The sequence below is a fragment of the Taudactylus pleione genome, unplaced genomic scaffold, assembly GCF_031769625.1.
Source record: "Taudactylus pleione unplaced genomic scaffold, aTauple2 ptg003390l, whole genome shotgun sequence".
NCBI classification, from domain to species: Eukaryota; Metazoa; Chordata; class Amphibia; order Anura; family Myobatrachidae; genus Taudactylus; species Taudactylus pleione.
The window spans coordinates 62,751-80,592 of NW_028287741.1; the positions used below are offsets into that span (position 1 = coordinate 62,751).

General features: G+C 51.6%; 1 protein-coding gene across 1 annotated transcript; it reads right to left on the reverse strand.

Annotated features, from left to right (window-relative positions):
* Window positions 1–1,917: 1,917 nt before the first annotated feature.
* Window positions 1,918–13,082, reverse strand: LOC148430730 (cilia- and flagella-associated protein 119-like). The gene is made up of 6 exons (XM_088466519.1): window positions 12,992–13,082; window positions 12,793–12,909; window positions 9,999–10,062; window positions 2,556–2,645; window positions 2,378–2,464; window positions 1,918–2,297 (listed from the first exon to the last, which is right to left on the reverse strand). Exons 1-6 carry the CDS (start codon window positions 13,028–13,030, stop codon window positions 2,110–2,112), a joined length of 585 nt encoding a protein of 194 aa, XP_088322645.1. The 5' UTR covers window positions 13,031–13,082; the 3' UTR covers window positions 1,918–2,109.
* Between the last annotated feature and the right edge of the window lie 4,760 nt (window positions 13,083–17,842).

Sequence of the window (17,842 nt, forward strand, 5' to 3'; positions counted from 1 at the left end):
CTTTGAATATCTTGTTATGCCCTTCAGCCTCTCCAATGCCCCATCCGTCTTTCAAGATTTCATTAATGAGGTGTTAAGGTATTTCTTGGGAGTCTGTGCAGTGGTCTATCTAGATGACATTCTCATCTATTCAAAGTTCATGGATGAACATCGTAGACATGTGAGGCAGGTCTTACAAAGGTTACTGGAGAACTTGTATGCCAAATTGGAGAAGTGCAAGTTTGATGTAAATGAGGTATCATTCCTGGATTACATTATCTCCTTGCAAGGTTTCTCTATGGATCCCGGCAAGTAGAAGGCCATCCTGGACTGGAAACAACCCTCTACGCTGAAGGCCATCCAGCGGTTCCTGGATTTTGCAAATTATCATCGCAGGTTTGTTAAGTCCTTCTCCAATGTCTCATCCATTGTGGAACTAACCAAGAAAGGAGCCGAGGTTGCTAATTGGTTACCTGGGTCCATTCAAGCATTTAACACACTTAGGCTGCTTTTGTGTCTGCTCCTGTCCACCGGCACCAAATTCCAGAGTTTCCATTTATTGTGGATTTTGATGCATCGGAGATTGGAGTGGACACTATCCTTTCGCAGGAGGGAGTGCAGTGACTCTGGCAGGTGGGAAGATGCTGAGGGAGTGCGGTGACTGGCAGGTGGGAAGATGCTGAGGGAGTGCGGTGACTGGCAGGTGGGGAGGGGGAGTGCGGTGACTCTGGCAGGTGGGAAGATGCTGAGGGAGTGCGGTGACTTTGGCAGGTGGGAAGATGCTGAGGGAGTGCGGTGACTCTGGCAGGTGGGAAGATGCTGAGGGAGTGCGGTGACTGGCAGGTGGGAAGATGCTGAGGGAGTGCGGTGACTCTGGCTGGTGGGAGGGGAGTGCAGTGACTCTGGCAGGTGGGAAGATGCTGAGGGAGTGCGGTGACTGGCGGGTGGGAAGATGCTGAGGGAGTGCAGTCACTGGCAGGTGGGAAGATGCTGAGGGAGTGCGGTGACTCTGGCAGGTGGGGAGGGGGAGTGCGGTGACTCTGGCAGGTGGGAAGATGCTGAGGGAGTGCGGTGACTCTTGCAGGTGGGGAGGGGGAGTGCGGTGACTCTGGCAGGTGGGAAGATGCTGAGGGAGTGCGGTGACTGGCAGGTGGGAAGATGCTGAGGGAGTGCGGTGACTCTGGCAGGTGGGGAGGGGGAGTGCGGTGACTCTGGCAGGTGGGGAGGGGGAGTGCGGTGACTCTGGCAGGTGGGAAGATGCTGAGGGAGTGCGGTGACTCTGGCGGGTGGGAAGATGCTGAGGGAGTGCGGTGACTCTGGCGGGTGGGAAGATGCTGAGGGAGTGCGGTGACTCTGGCGGGTGGGAAGATGCTGAGGGAGTGCGGTGACTTTGGCGGGTGGGAAGATGCTGAGTGCGGTGACTGGCAGGTGGGAAGATGCTGAGGGAGTGCGGTGACTCTGGCAGGTGGGAAGATGCTGAGGGAGTGTGGGGACTCTGGCAGGTGGGAAGATGCTGAGGGAGCGCGGTGACTCTGGCAGGTGGGAAGATGCTGAGGGAGCGCGGTGACTCTGGCAGGTGGGAAGATGCTGAGGGAGCGCGGTGACTCGGGCAGGTGGGAAGATGCTGACGGAGTGCGGTGACTCGGGCAGGTGGGAAGATGCTTTGGTGACACAGCATAGTAGAGAGGGGAGAAGTAGATTTGGGTGTAGTAAGATGTGGTACTGTATTTTGAATAAAGGATTTCACTGCTCTCTGCTTGCAAACGTAGGCAAAACAGGTTGGTCCTGCCCAGGTATAAAGACCTGGGAGAAGTGTGAGAAGTAGCTGGACACCTTCGCATGACAGCGGCCACATCTGATTGGCTATGCAGTAACATCCGGCTCTTCTCCAATGTTACATTTCTCCCGGGACATTAACAAAACTGAAATAAGCTCAAAAAGAGGGGAAAGCGTTTATTTACAGTATTACACTACAGGACGTAGGGAACACAATCTCTACTCAATTTGTATCTCTGAGCTGGGGGAAATAAGAAACGCGTGGTAGCCATAGAGGTGTAACTGACGCTATGGCGGTGCCTGGGTGCAGCAGGACACACATGGGCGTCTGGATGAGGCAGAGAGATTACGCCCTCACTTTCCCTTAGCAGATGGTCTTTTCCCCCTTTTCCTTCCTCCAGCAGACTGGCCTCCTGTGTCCGCCATCCCCCCGATACAGCCCTGAATGTGCTCTTCTGTCTGGTGCAACTTCTCGTCCAGTTCTTTCTTCAGCCGTCCCACCTCCAGACTCAAGCGCTGGTCAATGTACTCCCGCAGTGACCCTGGGGTAGGGAAAGTCGGTTACTGAAAGCAATGATCACTCATTGTGTACTGCAGGTTGTACGTGTAATTGTTACGGTACCTGCAGTATTTTCCGAGGGGTTGTGTCCATTTGGTTGTTTTCCCACCACTTCACCAAGTTGCTGTTCGATATTCTCCAGCCCCAAACCTAAGAGGGGTAAAGTGTATTCAGTCCATGCTTAGGGTGAGACTTAGTCACTATACGGGAACATTCTCAAGATAAGTAGTTTCAGATTTACCTTCTCCGTTCTTATCCGGCTGCTCCACGTTACCATCTGCCCCACCTGGTGTGGTCATCTCCTCACCAGTGAGATCAGCCGTGCCAGATCCTGTCGGCAAGTAAGAATACATGCTTCAGCACACTACATACTGGCTGAGTTATTATCGGCCTAAGGTGCAGACCACATGCTTCCTTCATTGCTGCCGTCTCTTGCTTTCTGTCGGCATGTACTGCACGCTAACGTAACGCAAACTGCGCTGCCAAGTACTCAAGTTATCAATGTCTGCCCCATAAAGGACTCAAACCTGCCCCATAAAGGACTGTTCAATCAGTGAGCTATTGTAAGAAGACAATGTTATCTAAATCACCAGATGCGCTTACTCTGCCAGCCGGTATAGAATGGCACTAGGTTACGCTGTCTTCCTGAGTACAGAGAGACGCGTCCTATTACTGTACCGCACTATCCGGTACACAGAGACACGTCCTATTACTGTACCACACTATATGGTACACAGAGACACGTCCTATTACTGTACCGCACTATCCGGTACACAGAGACACGTCCTATTACTGTACCACACTATATGGTACACAGAGACACGTCCTATTACTGTACCGCACTATCCGGTACACAAAGACACCTATTACTGTACCGCACTATATGGTACACAGAGACACGTCCTATTACTGTACCACACTATATGGTACACAGAGACACTTCCTATTACGGAATTGGTATGAAATACCGCCGGCCGCATCAGCAGCCCGACATGAGCAGAGTTCCGAGCAGCGGAAGCCCGACAGCGCTGGAAATCCCGATCGTGGATAGGGGAGTATCTACTAACCTAACCCCCCCCCCTAACCCTCCTTAGGGGTGCCTAACCCTAACCTCCCCCCCCCAAGTGCCTAACCCTAACCACCCCCTTCCCAGCTGCCTAAACCTAAGTCTCACGGGGGGGTGCCTAACCATAACTCCCCCCCGGGGGTGCCTAACCCTAACCCTCCCTCCCCCTAGCCTAACCCTCCCGGGGGGGGTGCCTATCCCTAAGTCCCCCCCGGGAGCCCTAAACCTAACCCTCCCCCCCAGCGGCTGTCCGCTCACGGCACCCGGCATCACTACGATCGGGATCCCGGGCGCCGGTCTCCCGGCGTCGGGGAAATGCTGGGCGTCTACATCTAGATGCCCGGCATTTCACCCTTGTCGGGATATGACAGTCGGGAAGCCGGCTGCCGGTATTTAGGCAGTCGGCTTCCCGATTGCATACCCCTATTACTGTACCGCACTATAATGGTACACACAGAGACATGTCCTATTACTGTACCGCACTATATGGTACACAGAGACACCTCATTACTGTACCACACTATATGGTACACAGAGAGATGTCCTATTACTGTACCACACTATATGGTACACAGACACACCTCATTACTGTACCGCACTATATGGTACACACAGAGAGATGTCCTATTACTGTACCGCACTATATGGTACACAGAGACACCTCATTACTGTACCACACTATATGGTACACACAGAGAGATGTCCTATTACTGTACCGCACTATATGGTACACACAGAGACATCCTATTACTGTACCGCACTATATGGTATACACAGAGAGGCGTCCTATTACTGTACCGCACTATATGGTACACAGAGACACGTCCTATTACTGTGCCACACTATATGGTACACAGACACGTCCTATTACTGTACCGCACTATATGGTACACAGACACGTCCTATTACTATACCACACTATATGGTACACAGACACGTCCTATTACTGTACCACACTATATGGTACACAGAGACACGTCCTATTACTGTACCGCACTATATGGTACACAGAGACACGTCCTATTACTGTACTGCACTATATGGTACACAGAGAGACACGTCCTATTACTGTACTGCACTATATGGTACACAGAGAGAAGCGTCCTATTACTGTACTGCACTATATGGTACACAGAGAGAAGCGTCCTATTACTGTACTGCACTATAGGGTACACAGAGAGATGTCCTATTACTGTACCGCACTATAGGGTACACAGAGAGATGTCCTATTACTGTACCGCACTATAGGGTACACAGAGAGATGTCCTATTACTGTACAGCACTATATGGTACACAGAGACGCGTCCTATTACTGTACTGCACTATATGGTACACAGACATGTCCTATTACTGTACAGCACTATATGGTACACAGAGACGCGTCCTATTACTGTACTGCACTATATGGTACACACAGAGACACGTCCTATTACTGTACTGCACTATATAGTACACAGACACGTCCTATTACTGTACCGCACTATATGGTACACAGACACGTCCTATTACTGTACCGCACTATAATGGTACACACAGAGACACGTCCTATTACTGTACCGCACTATATGGTACACAGAGAGAGGCGTCCTATTACTGTACCGCACTATATGGTACACAGAGACACGTCATATTACTGTACTGCACTATATGGTACACAGAGACGCGTCCTATTACTGTACCGCACTATATGGTACACAGACGCGTCCTATTACTGTACCGCACTATATGGTACACAGACGCGTCCTATTACTGTATCGCACTATATGGTACACAGACGCGTCCTATTACTGTACCGCACTATATGGTACACACAGAGACGCGTCCTATTACTGTACCGCACTATATGGTACACACAGAGACGCGTCCTATTACTGTACTGCACTATATGGTACACAGAGACGCGTCCTATTACTGTACTGCACTATATGGTACACAGAGACGCGTCCTATTACTGTACTGCACTATATGGTACACAGAGACGCGTCCTATTACTGTACAGCACTATATGGTACACAGAGACGCGTCCTATTACTGTACCGCACTATATGGTACACAGAGACATGTCCTATTACTGTACAGCACTATATGGTACACAGACGCGTCCTATTACTGTACCGCACTATATGGTACACACAGAGACGCGTCCTATTACTGTACCGCACTATATGGTACACACAGAGACGCGTCCTATTACTGTACTGCACTATATGGTACACAGAGACGCGTCCTATTACTGTACTGCACTATATGGTACACAGAGACGCGTCCTATTACTGTACTGCACTATATGGTACACAGAGACGCGTCCTATTACTGTACAGCACTATATGGTACACAGAGACGCGTCCTATTACTGTACCGCACTATATGGTACACAGAGACATGTCCTATTACTGTACAGCACTATATGGTACACAGTCGCGTCCCATTACTGTACTGCACTATATGGTACACACAGAGACGCGTCCTATTACTGTACTGCACTATATGGTACACACAGAGACGCGTCCTATTACTGTACAGCACTATATGGTACACAGACGCGTCCCATTACTGTACTGCACTATATGGTACACAGAGGCGCGTCCTATTACTGTACTTGCACTATATGGTACACAGAGACGCGTCCTATTACTGTACAGCACTATATGGTACACAGAGACGCGTCCTATTACTGTACAGCACTATATGGTACACAGAGACGCGTCCTATTACTGTACCGCTCTATATGGTACACAGAGACATGTCCTATTACTGTACAGCACTATATGGTACACAGACGCGTCCCATTACTGTACTGCACTATATGGTACACACAGAGACACGTCCTATTACTGTACTGCACTATATGGTACACAGAGACGCGTCCTATTACTGTACTGCACTATATGGTACACAGAGACGCGTCCTATTACTGTACTGCACTATATGGTACACACAGAGACGCGTCCTATTACTGTACTGCACTATATGGTACACAGAGACGCGTCCTATTACTGTACTGCACTATATGGTACACAGAGACGCGTCCTATTACTGTACAGCACTATATGGTACACAGAGACGCGTCCTATTACTGTACAGCACTATATGGTACACAGAGACGCGTCCTATTACTGTACAGCACTATATGGTACACAGAGACGCGTCCTATTACTGTACAGCACTATATGGTACACAGACGCGTCCCATTACTGTACTGCACTATATGGTACACAGAGACGCGTCCTATTACTGTACTGCACTATATGGTACACAGAGACGCGTCCTATTACTGTACAGCACTATATGGTACACAGAGACGCGTCCTATTACTGTACAGCACTATATGGTACACAGAGACGCGTCCTATTACTGTACCGCACTATATGGTACACAGAGACGCGTCCTATTACTGTACAGCACTATATGGTACACAGAGACGCGTCCTATTACTGTACAGCACTATATGGTACACAGAGACGCGTCCTATTACTGTACCGCACTATATGGTACACAGAGACGCGTCCTATTACTGTACAGCACTATATGGTACACAGAGACATGTCCTATTACTGTACTGCACTATATGTTACTGTACCGCACTATATGGTACACAGAGACACGTTATATTACTGTAACACACTATATGGTACACAGAGACGCGTCCTATTACTGTACTGCACTATATGGTACACAGAGACGCGTCCTATTACTGTACTGCACTATATGGTACACAGACGCATCCTATTACTGTACAGCACTATATGATACACAGAGACGCGTCCCATTACTGTACAGCACTATATGGTACACAGAGACGCGTCCCATTACTGTACCGCACTATATGGTACACACAGAGACGCGTCCTATTACTGTACAGCACTATATGGTACACAGAGACGCGTCCTATTACTGTACTGCACTATATGGTACACAGACACGTCCTATTACTGTACCGCACTATATGGTACACAGACACGTCCTATTACTGTACCGCACTATATGGTACACAGAGACACGTTATATTACTGTAACACACTATCCTTGCTGCAGACACTGCCTTGCTGCATTTGCGATCCTAGTACTGCGACCGAGGTCCGGGCTGGGATCACTATCGCGGGCATGTCAATCATGCTGATTGCTTGGGGTGGTCTGCTAACGAGATCGCAGGACCCGTTGTGCACATGTGCAGAACGAATCCTGCTCAGGTGCAGACCCTAAACCACGGGAGATGTGCGTCCATCCTGTCTGAATCAGGCCCTTTGCTCTGTGGATCGTACCAGAGGAGGAATGGAAGAGACAAGTGAGGGGGGGTTATGGGTGCGGCAGAGTCCCTATGCAGGCCGGGGCTAACCTGTCCCTCGCCGTCATTGTTTAACTTGCACTACGCTGATAAAGCCGCGGGCTGACAGGTTAGTACATAACGCCACATAACGTGGAGGAATCGCTGACAAACATTCAGTCCATCACAGTGGATAAGAGAGCAGCCCTGGCACCATTACTGTGACTGTCCATGCTATAAAGCCACAGTCACCGCAATCTATTACCCAGGTGCCAAAGGGAATGGTCTGCAATGAGTGTCTACATCTACATGAGAGCCTGGCGATTATATCTGGTTCCTGAGATCCCATCTATACAGAAGATTTGTGTAAATATCACACTTTCTACACTTAGCAGCATTTTAACGACACTAGTCCAGGTAATAATAATAATAAATTGCATGCCACGCCCTCCTGTGTCCCCTGCCACGCCCTCCTGTCTCCTCTGCCCCTACCTTGTGCTCCCATCTCTGCCTCGGCCATGCCCTCCTGTCTCCTCTGCCCCTACCTTGTCCTCCCATCTCTACCTCGGCCACACCCTCCCATGTCCCCTGCCACGCCCTCCCTTCTCCTCTGCCACGCCTTGTCCTCCCATCTCTGCCCCTGCCATGCCCTCCCCAGTCTCCTCTGCCCCTGCCTTGTCCTCCCATTTCTGCCCCTGCCACGCCTTCCCATCTCCTCTGCCCCTGCCACGCCCTCCCATCTCTGCCTCGGCCACGCCCTCCCATCTGCTCTGCCCCTGCTTGTCCTCCCATCTCCCCTGCCATGCCCTCCCGTCTCTTCTGGCCCTGTCCTCCCATATCTGCCCCTGCCATGCCCTCCTGTCTCCTCTGCCCCTGCCTTGTCCTCCCATCTCTGCCCCTGCCATGCCCTCCCATCTGTTCTGCCGCTGCCTTGTCCTCCCATCTCTGCCTCGGCCATGCCCTCCCTACTCCTCTGCCCCTGCCTTATCCTCCCATCTCCCCTGCCAAGCCCTCCAGTCTCCTCTGCCCGTCTTGTCCTCCCATCTCCCCTGCCACGCCCTCCCGTCTCCTCTGCCCGATTTGTCCTCCCATCTCTGCCTCGGCCACACCCTCGCGTCTCCCCTGCCACACCCTCCCGTCTCCCCTGCCCCTACCTTGTCCTCCCATCTCTGCCCCTGCCATGCCCTCCCGTCTCCTCTGCCCCTGCCTTATCCTCCCATCTCCCCTGCCACGCCCTCCCGTCTCATCTGCCCCTGATTTGTCATCCCATCTCTGCCTCGGCCACGCTCTCCCGTTTCCTCTGCCCTTACCTTGTCCTCCCATCTCCCCTGCCACGCCCTCCAGTCTCCTCTGCCCCTGATTTGTCCTCCCATCTCTGCCTCGGCCACACCCTCCCATCTCCCCTGCCACACCTTTTCCTCCCATTTCTGCCCCTGCTATGCCCTCCCATCTGCTCTGCCCCAGATTTGTCTTCCCATCTCTGCCTCTGCCACACCTTTTCCTCCCATTTCTGCCCCTGCCATGACCTCCAGTCTCCTCTGCCCCTGCCACGCCCTCCCATCTGCTCTGCCCCTGCCACGCCCTCCCGTCTCCTCTGCCCCTGATTTGTCTTCCCATCTCTGCCTCTGCCACACCCTCCCATCTCCCCTGCCACACCTTTTCCTCCCATTTCTGCCCCTGCCATGCCCTCCAGTCTCCTCTGCCCCTGCCACGCCCTCCCATCTGCTCTGCCCCTGCCACGCCCTCCCGTCTCCTCTGCCCCTGATTTGTCTTCCCATCTCTGCCTCGGTCACACCCTCCCATCTTCTCTGCCCCTGATTTGTGCTCCCATCTCTGCCTCGGCCACACCCTCCCATCTCCTCTGCCACGCCCTCCCATCCACCTGCCCTTCTGCCACACTCTCGTCTACTCTGCCCCTGCCAAGCCCTCCGTTTCCCCTGCCATGCCCTCCTGTCTCCTCTGCCACACCCTCCCACATACCTGCCCTGCTACCACGCCCTCCTGTCTCCTGTTCCATGCCCCGCTCTTCTGTCCCACCCTCCCATCTCCCTGCTTTGCTGCCACACTCACCCGTCTTCCCTGCCCCACCTTTCCTCTGCTCCTTGCCACAAAGTCCACCCATCTCCACTACCCTGAGACAACGCCCTCCTATTTCCACTGCTGCTACACCCAGGCGTCACCACTCCCTAACCAGGCACTTTTGTTCTCCTCTACCCCTGCCATGTCCTCCCTTTGCCACCGCCCCACCACCACCAAGTGCTAACATTTGCTCTGCCCAACCACGCTCTCCCATTTTCCTCTCCCTCACTTCCTGTCCCCAGTCCCTGCACTCTGCCTCTCCCAAACATACGCACCTTGGTCATCTGTAACTTCAGGCTCTGAGATTCCATCATAACAAATTGTAAGGTCTAATTTTACCTACAGGAGAGAGAAAGTGTCAGACTACCGAAAACATCACTCACCCACACCACCTGCCAAACACATGGAGCAGTGTGTCACTGGGAGGAGCTCCGCTACACACATACCACAGACATGGAGCAGCGTGTCACTGGGAGGAGCCCTGCTGCACAGATACCACAGACATGGAGCAGTGTGTCACTGGGAGGAGCTCCGCTACACACATACCACAGACATGGAGCAGTGTCACTGGGAGGAGCCCTGCTGCACAGATACCACAGACATGGAGCAGTGCGTCACTGGGAGGAGCCCTGCTGCACAGATACCACAGACATGGAGCAGTGCGTCACTGGGAGGAGCTCTGCTACACAGATACCAGAGACATGGAGCAGTGTGTCACTGGGTGGAGCCCTGCTACACACATACGACAGACATGGAGAAGCGTGTCACTGTGAGGAGCTCAGCTACACAGATACCACAGACATGGAGCAGTGCGTCACTGGGAGGAGCTCAGCTACACAGATACCACAGACATGGAGCAGTGCGTCACTGGGAGGAGCTCAGCTACACAGATACCACAGACATGGAGCAGTGTGTCACTGGGAGGAGCTCAGCTACACAGGTACCACAGACATGGAGCAGTGTGTCACTGGGAGGAGCTCCGCTACACAGATACCACAGACATGGAGCAGTGTGTCACTGGGAGGAGCTCAGCTACACAGATACCACAGACATGGAGCAGTGTGTCACTGGGAGGAGCCCTGCTACACAGATACCACAGACATGGAGCAGTGTGTCACTGGGAGGAGCTCTAGTACACAGATACCACAGACATGGAGCAGTGTGTCACTGGGAGGAGCTCTGCTACACAGATACCACAGACATGGAGCAGTGCGTCACTGTGAGGAGCTCTGCTACACAGATACCACAGACATGGAGCAGCGTGTCACTGGGAGGAGCTCTGCTACACAGATACCACAGACATGGAGCAGCGTGTCACTGTGAGGAGCTCTGTTACACAAGGTAATGTGGGGAACATACACAGACTCCCTGATCTCTGTCACTGTGAGGAGCTCTGTTACACAAGGTAATGTGGGGAACATACACAGACTCCCTGATCTCTGTCACTGTGAGGAGCTCTGTTACACAAGGTAATGTGGGGAACATACACAGACTCCCTGATCTCTGTCACTGTGAGGAGCTCTGTTACACAAGGTAATACAGGGAATATACACAGACTCCCTGATCTCTGTCACTATGAGGAGCTCTGTTACACAAGGTAATGTGGGGAACATACACAGACTCCCTGATCTCTGTCACTATGAGGAGCTGTTACACAAGGTAATCCCTGATCTCTGTCACTGTGAGGAGCTCTGCTACACAAGGTAATGTGGGGAACATACACAGACTCCCTGATCTCTGTCACTGTGAGGAGCTCTGTTACACAAGGTAATCTCTGATCTCTGTCACTGTGAGGAGCTCTGTTACACAAGGTAATCCCTGATCTCTGTCACTGTGAGGAGCTCTGCTACACAAGGTAATGTGGGGAACATACACAGACTCCCTGATCTCTGTCACTGTGAGGAGCTCTGTTACACAAGGTAATCCCTGATCTCTGTCACTGTGAGGAGCTCTGTTACACAAGGTAATCCCTGATCTCTGTCACTGTGAGGAGCTCTGTTACACAAGGTAATCCCTGATCTCTGTCACTGTGAGGAGCTCTGTTACTCTGTTACACAAGGTAATCCCTGATCTCTGTCACTGTGAGGAGCTCTGCTACATAAGGTAATGCGGGGAACATACACAGACTCCCTGATCTCTGTCACTGTGAGGAGCTCTGTTACACAAGGTAATGTGGGGAACATACACAGAATCCCTGATCTCTGTCACTGTGAGGAGCTCTGCTACACAAGGTAATGTGGGGAACATACACAGACTCCCTGATCTCTGTCACTGTGAGGAGCTCTGTTACACAAGGTAATCCCTGATCTCTGTCACTATGAGGAGCTCTGTTACACAAGGTAATGTGGGGAACATACACAGACTCCCTGATCTCTGTCACTGTGAGGAGCTCTGTTACACAAGGTAATCCCTGATCTCTGTCACTGTGAGGAGCTCTGTTACACAAGGTAATGCGGGGAACATACACAGACTCCCTGATCTCTGTCACTGTGAGGAGCTCTGTTACACAAGGTAATACAGGGAACATACACAGACTCCCTGATCTCTGTCACTGTGAGGAGCTCTGTTACACAAGGTAATCTCTGTCACTGTGAGGAGCTCTGCTACACAAGGTAATACAGGGAACATACACAGACTCCCTGATCTCTGTCACTGTGAGGAGCTCTGTTACACAAGGTAATCCCTGATCTCTGTCACTGTGAGGAGCTCTGCTACACAAGGTAATGTGGGGAACATACACAGACTCCCTGATCTCTGTCACTGTGAGGAGCTCTGTTACACAAGGTAATCCCTGATCTCTGTCACTGTGAGGAGCACTGTTACACAAGGTAATCCCTGATCTCTGTCACTGTGAGGAGCTCTGTTACACAAGGTAATGTGGGGAACATACACAGACTCCCTGATCTCTGTCACTGTGAGGAGCTCTGTTACACAAGGTAATGTGGGGAACATACACAGAGTCCCTGATCTCTGTCACTGTGAGGAGCTCTGTTACACAAATAACCCTCTCGTGTCTGGCCTCACCACATGCAGCAGCAGTATGGGTGAATGAGAAGGAAACTTTCTTACCTGGGGTGTAAATACATATTTGTAGAGCTTGAAATGGCGGAAATACGTATTTAGGAAATAATCAGATATGCGCTGAGCCTGTTGCAGTGTGAAGAGATTAATACTGAACGGAGGTCGCTGCAATACAGAGAGCGAATGCTGAATTTACTACCCGGACACAGAGCATCCCGGACACAGGACCACCCCGGCCCACACTCACATGGACGGCGTGACGCAGGAGTAACTCCTGGAAGTACATGTAACACTCATCCACATTCACCAGGGGGGAACCTAGAGAGGAGACAGGACACCGTGTAATGCAGCTATAGGGGGAGACACCGTGTATTGCAGCTATAGGGGGAGACACCGTGTATTGCAGCTATAGGGGGAGACACCGTGTATTGCAGCTATAGGGGGAGACACCGTGTAATGCAGCTATAGGGGGAGACAACGTGTAATGCAGCTATAGGAGGAGACAGGACACCGTGTAATGCAGCTATAGGGGGAGACACCGTGTAATGCAGCTATAGGAGGAGACAGGACACCGTGTAAAGCAGCTATAGGAGGAGACAGGACACCGTGTAATGCAGCTATAGGAGGAGACAGGACACCGTGTAATGTAGCTATAGGAGGAGACACCGTGTAATGCAGCTATAGGAGGAGACACCGTGTAATGCAGCTATAGGAGGAGACAGGACAACGTGTAATGCAGCTATAGGAGGAGACAGGACACCGTGTAATGCAGCTATAGGGGGAGACACCGTGTAATGCAGCTATAGGAGGAGACAGGACACCGTGTAAAGCAGCTATAGGAGGAGACAGGACACCGTGTAATGCAGCTATAGGAGGAGACAGGACACCGTGTAATGCAGCTATAGGAGGAGACACCGTGTAATGCAGCTATAGGAGGAGACACCGTGTAATGCAGCTATAGGAGGAGACAGGACACCGTGTAATGCAGCTATAGGAGGAGACAGGACACCGTGTAATGCAGCTATAGGAGGAGACAGGACACCGTGTAATGCAGCTATAGGAGGAGACAGGACACCGTGTAATGCAGCTATAGGAGGAGACAGGACACCGCGTAATGCAGCTATAGGAGGAGACAGGACACCGCGTAATGCAGCAATAGGAGGAGACAGGACACCGTGTAATGCAGCTATAGGGGGAGACAGGACACCGTGTAATGCAGCTATAGGGGGAGACAGGACACCGTGTAATGCAGCTATAGGGGGAGACAGGACACCGTGTAATGCAGCTATAGGAGGAGCCACAGTGTAATGCAGTTTTAGGAGGAGAGAGGACACCGTGTAATGCAGCTATAGGGGGAGACAGGACACCGTGTAATGCAGCTATAGGAGGAGACACCGCGTAATTCAGCTATAGGGGGAGACACCGTGTAATGCAGCTATAGGGGGAGACAGGACACCGCGTAATGCAGCTATAGGGGGAGACAGGACACCGTGTAATGCAGCTATAGGAGGAGACAGGACACCGTGTAATGCAGCTATAGGAGGAGACAGGACACCGTGTAATGCAGCTATAGGAGGAGACAGGACACCGTGTAATGCAGCTATAGGAGGAGACAGGACACCGTGTAATGCAGCTATAGGGGGAGACAGGACACCGTGTAATGCAGCTATAGGGGGAGACAGGACACCGTGTAATGCAGCTTTAGGGGGAGACAGGACACCGTGTAATGCAGCTATAGGAGGAGACACCGTGTAATGTAGCTATAGGGGGAGACAGGACACAGTGTAATGCAGCTATAGGAGGAGACACAGTGTAATGCAGCTATAGGAGGAGACAGTACACCGTGTAATGCAGCTATAGGAGGAGACACCGTGTAATGCAGCTATAGGAGGAGACACCGTGTAATGCAGCTATAGGAGGAGACAGGACACCGTGTAATGCAGCCATAGGAGGAGACAGGACACCAAGTAATGCAGCTATAGGAGGAGACAGGACACCGTGTAATGCAGCTATAGGAGGAGACACCGTGTAATGCAGCTATAGGGGGAGACAGGACACCGTGTAATGCAGCTATAGGAGGAGACACCGTGTAATGCGGCTATAGGAGGAGATAGGACACCGTGTAATGCAGCTATAGGAGGAGACACCGTGTAATGCAGCTATAGGAGGAGACACCGTGTAATGCAGCTATAGGAGGAGACAGGACACCGTGTAATGCAGCTATAGGAGACAGGACACCATGTAATGCAGCTATAGGAGGAGACACCGTGTAATGCAGCTATAGGAGGAGACAGGACACCGTGTAATGCAGCTATAGGAGGAGACAGGACACCGTGTAATGCAGCTATAGGAGGAGACAGGACACCGTGTAATGCAGCTATAGGAGGAGACAGGACACCGTGTAATGCAGCTATAGGAGGAGACAGGACACCGTGTAATGCAGCTATAGGAGGAGACAGGACACCGTGTAATGCAGCTATAGGAGGAGACACAGTGTAATGCAGCTATAGGAGGAGACACCGTGTAATGCAGCTATAGGGGGAGACAGGACACCGTGTAAAGCAGCTATAGGGGGAGACAGGACACCGTGTAATGCAGCTATAGGAGGAGACACCGTGTAATTCAGCTATAGGGGGAGACACCGCGTAATGCAGCTATAGGGGGAGACAGGACACCGCGTAATGCAGCTATAGGGGGAGACAGGACACCGTGTAATGCAGCTATAGGAGGAGACAGGACACCGTGTAATGCAGCTATAGGAGGAGACAGGACACCGTGTAATGCAGCTATAGGAGGAGACAGGACACCGTGTAATGCAGCTATAGGAGGAGACAGGACACCGTGTAATGCAGCTATAGGGGGAGACAGGACACCGTGTAATGCAGCTATAGGGGGAGACAGGACACCGTGTAATGTAGCTATAGGAGGAGACACCGTGTAATGTAGCTATAGGGGGAGACAGGACACCGTGTAATGCAGCTATAGGAGGAGACAGGACACCGTGTAATGCAGCTATAGGAGGAGACAGGACACCGTGTAAAGCAGCTATAGGAGGAGACACCGTGTAATGCAGCTATAGGAGGAGACAGGACACTGTGTAAAGCAGCTATAGGAGGAGACACCGTGTAATGCAGCTATAGGAGGAGACAGGACACCGTGTAATGCAGCTATAGGAGGAGACACCGTGTAATGCAGCTATAGGAGGAGACAGGACACCGTGTAATGCAGCTATAGGAGGAGACACCGTGTAATGCAGTTATAGGGGGAGACACCGTGTATTGCAGCTATAGGGGGAGACAGGACACCGTGTAATGCAGCTATAGGAGGAGACACCGTGTAATGCAGCTATAGGGGGAGACACCGTGTAATGCAGCTATAGGAGGAGACAGGACATCGTGTAATGCAGCTATAGGGGGAGACAGGACACCGTGTAATGCAGCCATAGGAGGAGACAGGACACCGTGTAATGCAGCTATAGGAGGAGACACCGTGTAATGCAGCTATAGGGGGAAACACCGTGTAATGCAGCTATAGGAGGAGACAGGACATCGTGTAATGCAGCTATAGGGGGAGACAGGACACCGTGTAATGCAGCTATAGGAGGAGACACCGTGTAATGCAGTTATAGGGGGAGACACCGTGTATTGCAGCTATAGGGGGAGACACCGTGTAATGCAGCTATAGGGGGAGACAGGACACCGTGTAATGTAGCTATAGGGGGAGACACGACACCGAGTAATGCAGCTATAGGGGGAGACACCGTGTAATGCAGCCATAGGAGGAGACAGGACACCGTGTAATGCAGCTATAGGAGAAGACAGGACACCGTGTAATGCAGCTATAGGAGGAGACACCGTGTAATGTAGCTATAGGAGAAGACAGGACACCGTGTAATGCAGCTATAGGAGGAGACAGGACACCGTGTAATTCAGCTATAGGAGGAGACAGGACACCGTGTAATGCAGCTATAGGAGGAGACAGGACACCGTGTAATGCAGCTATAGGAGGAGACAGGACACCGTGTAATGCGGCTATAGGAGGAGACAGGACACCGTGTAATGCGGCTATAGGAGGAGACACCGTGTAATGCAGCTATAGGGGGAGACACAGTGTAATGCAGCTATAGGAGGAGACAGGACACCGTGTAATGCAGCTATAGGAGGAGACAGGACACCGTGTAATGCAGCTATAGGAGGAGACAGGACACCGTGTAATGCAGCTATAGGAGGAGACAGGACACCGTGTAATGCAGCTATAGGAGGAGACAGGACACCGTGTAATGCAGCTATAGGAGGAGACAGGACACCGTGTAATGCAGCTATAGGAGGAGACAGGACACCGTGTAATGCAGCTATAGGAGGAGACAGGACACCGTGTAATGCAGCTATAGGAGGAGACACCAAGTAATGCAGCTATAGGAGGAGACAGGACACCGTGTAATGCAGCTATAGGAGGAGACAGGATACCGTGTAATGCAGCTATAGGAGGAGACAGGACACCGTGTAATGCAGCTATAGGAGGAGACACCGTGTAATGCAGCTATAGGAGGAGACAGGACACCGTGTAATGCAGCTATAGGAGACAGGACACCGTGTAATGCAGCTATAGGAGGAGACAGGACACCGTGTAATGCAGCTATAGGAGGAGACAGGACACCGTGTAATGCAGCTATTGGGGGAGACACCGTGTAATGCAGCTATAGGAGGAGACAGGACACCGTGTAATGCAGCTATAGGAGGAGACACCGTGTAAAGCAGCTATAGGAGGAGACAGGACACCGTGTAATGCAGCTATAGGAGGAGACAGGACACCGTGTAATGCAGCTATAGGAGGAGACAGGACACCGTGTAATGCAGCTATAGGAGGAGACAGGACACCGTGTAATGCAGCTATAGGAGGAGACAGGACACCGTGTAATGCAGCTATAGGAGGAGACAGGACACCGTGTAATGCGGCTATAGGAGGAGACACCGTGTAATGCAGCTATAGGAGGAGACACCGTGTAATGCAGCTATAGGAGGAGACAGGACACCGTGTAATGCAGCTATAGGAGGAGACACCGTGTAATGCAGCTATAGGAGGAGACACCGTGTAATGC

Coding starts and splice junctions, on each gene's coding strand:
- LOC148430730 (XM_088466519.1), bottom strand. CDS start 13,030: ATGTACTTCCAGGAGTTACTCCTGCGTCACGCCGTCCAT. Junction 10,063..12,792: donor AATATGTATTTACACCCCAG/GTAAGAAAGTTT, acceptor TCTCTCCTGTAG/GTAAAATTAGACCTTACAAT. Junction 2,298..2,377: donor CCCCTCGGAAAATACTGCAG/GTACCGTAACAA, acceptor TCCCTACCCCAG/GGTCACTGCGGGAGTACATT.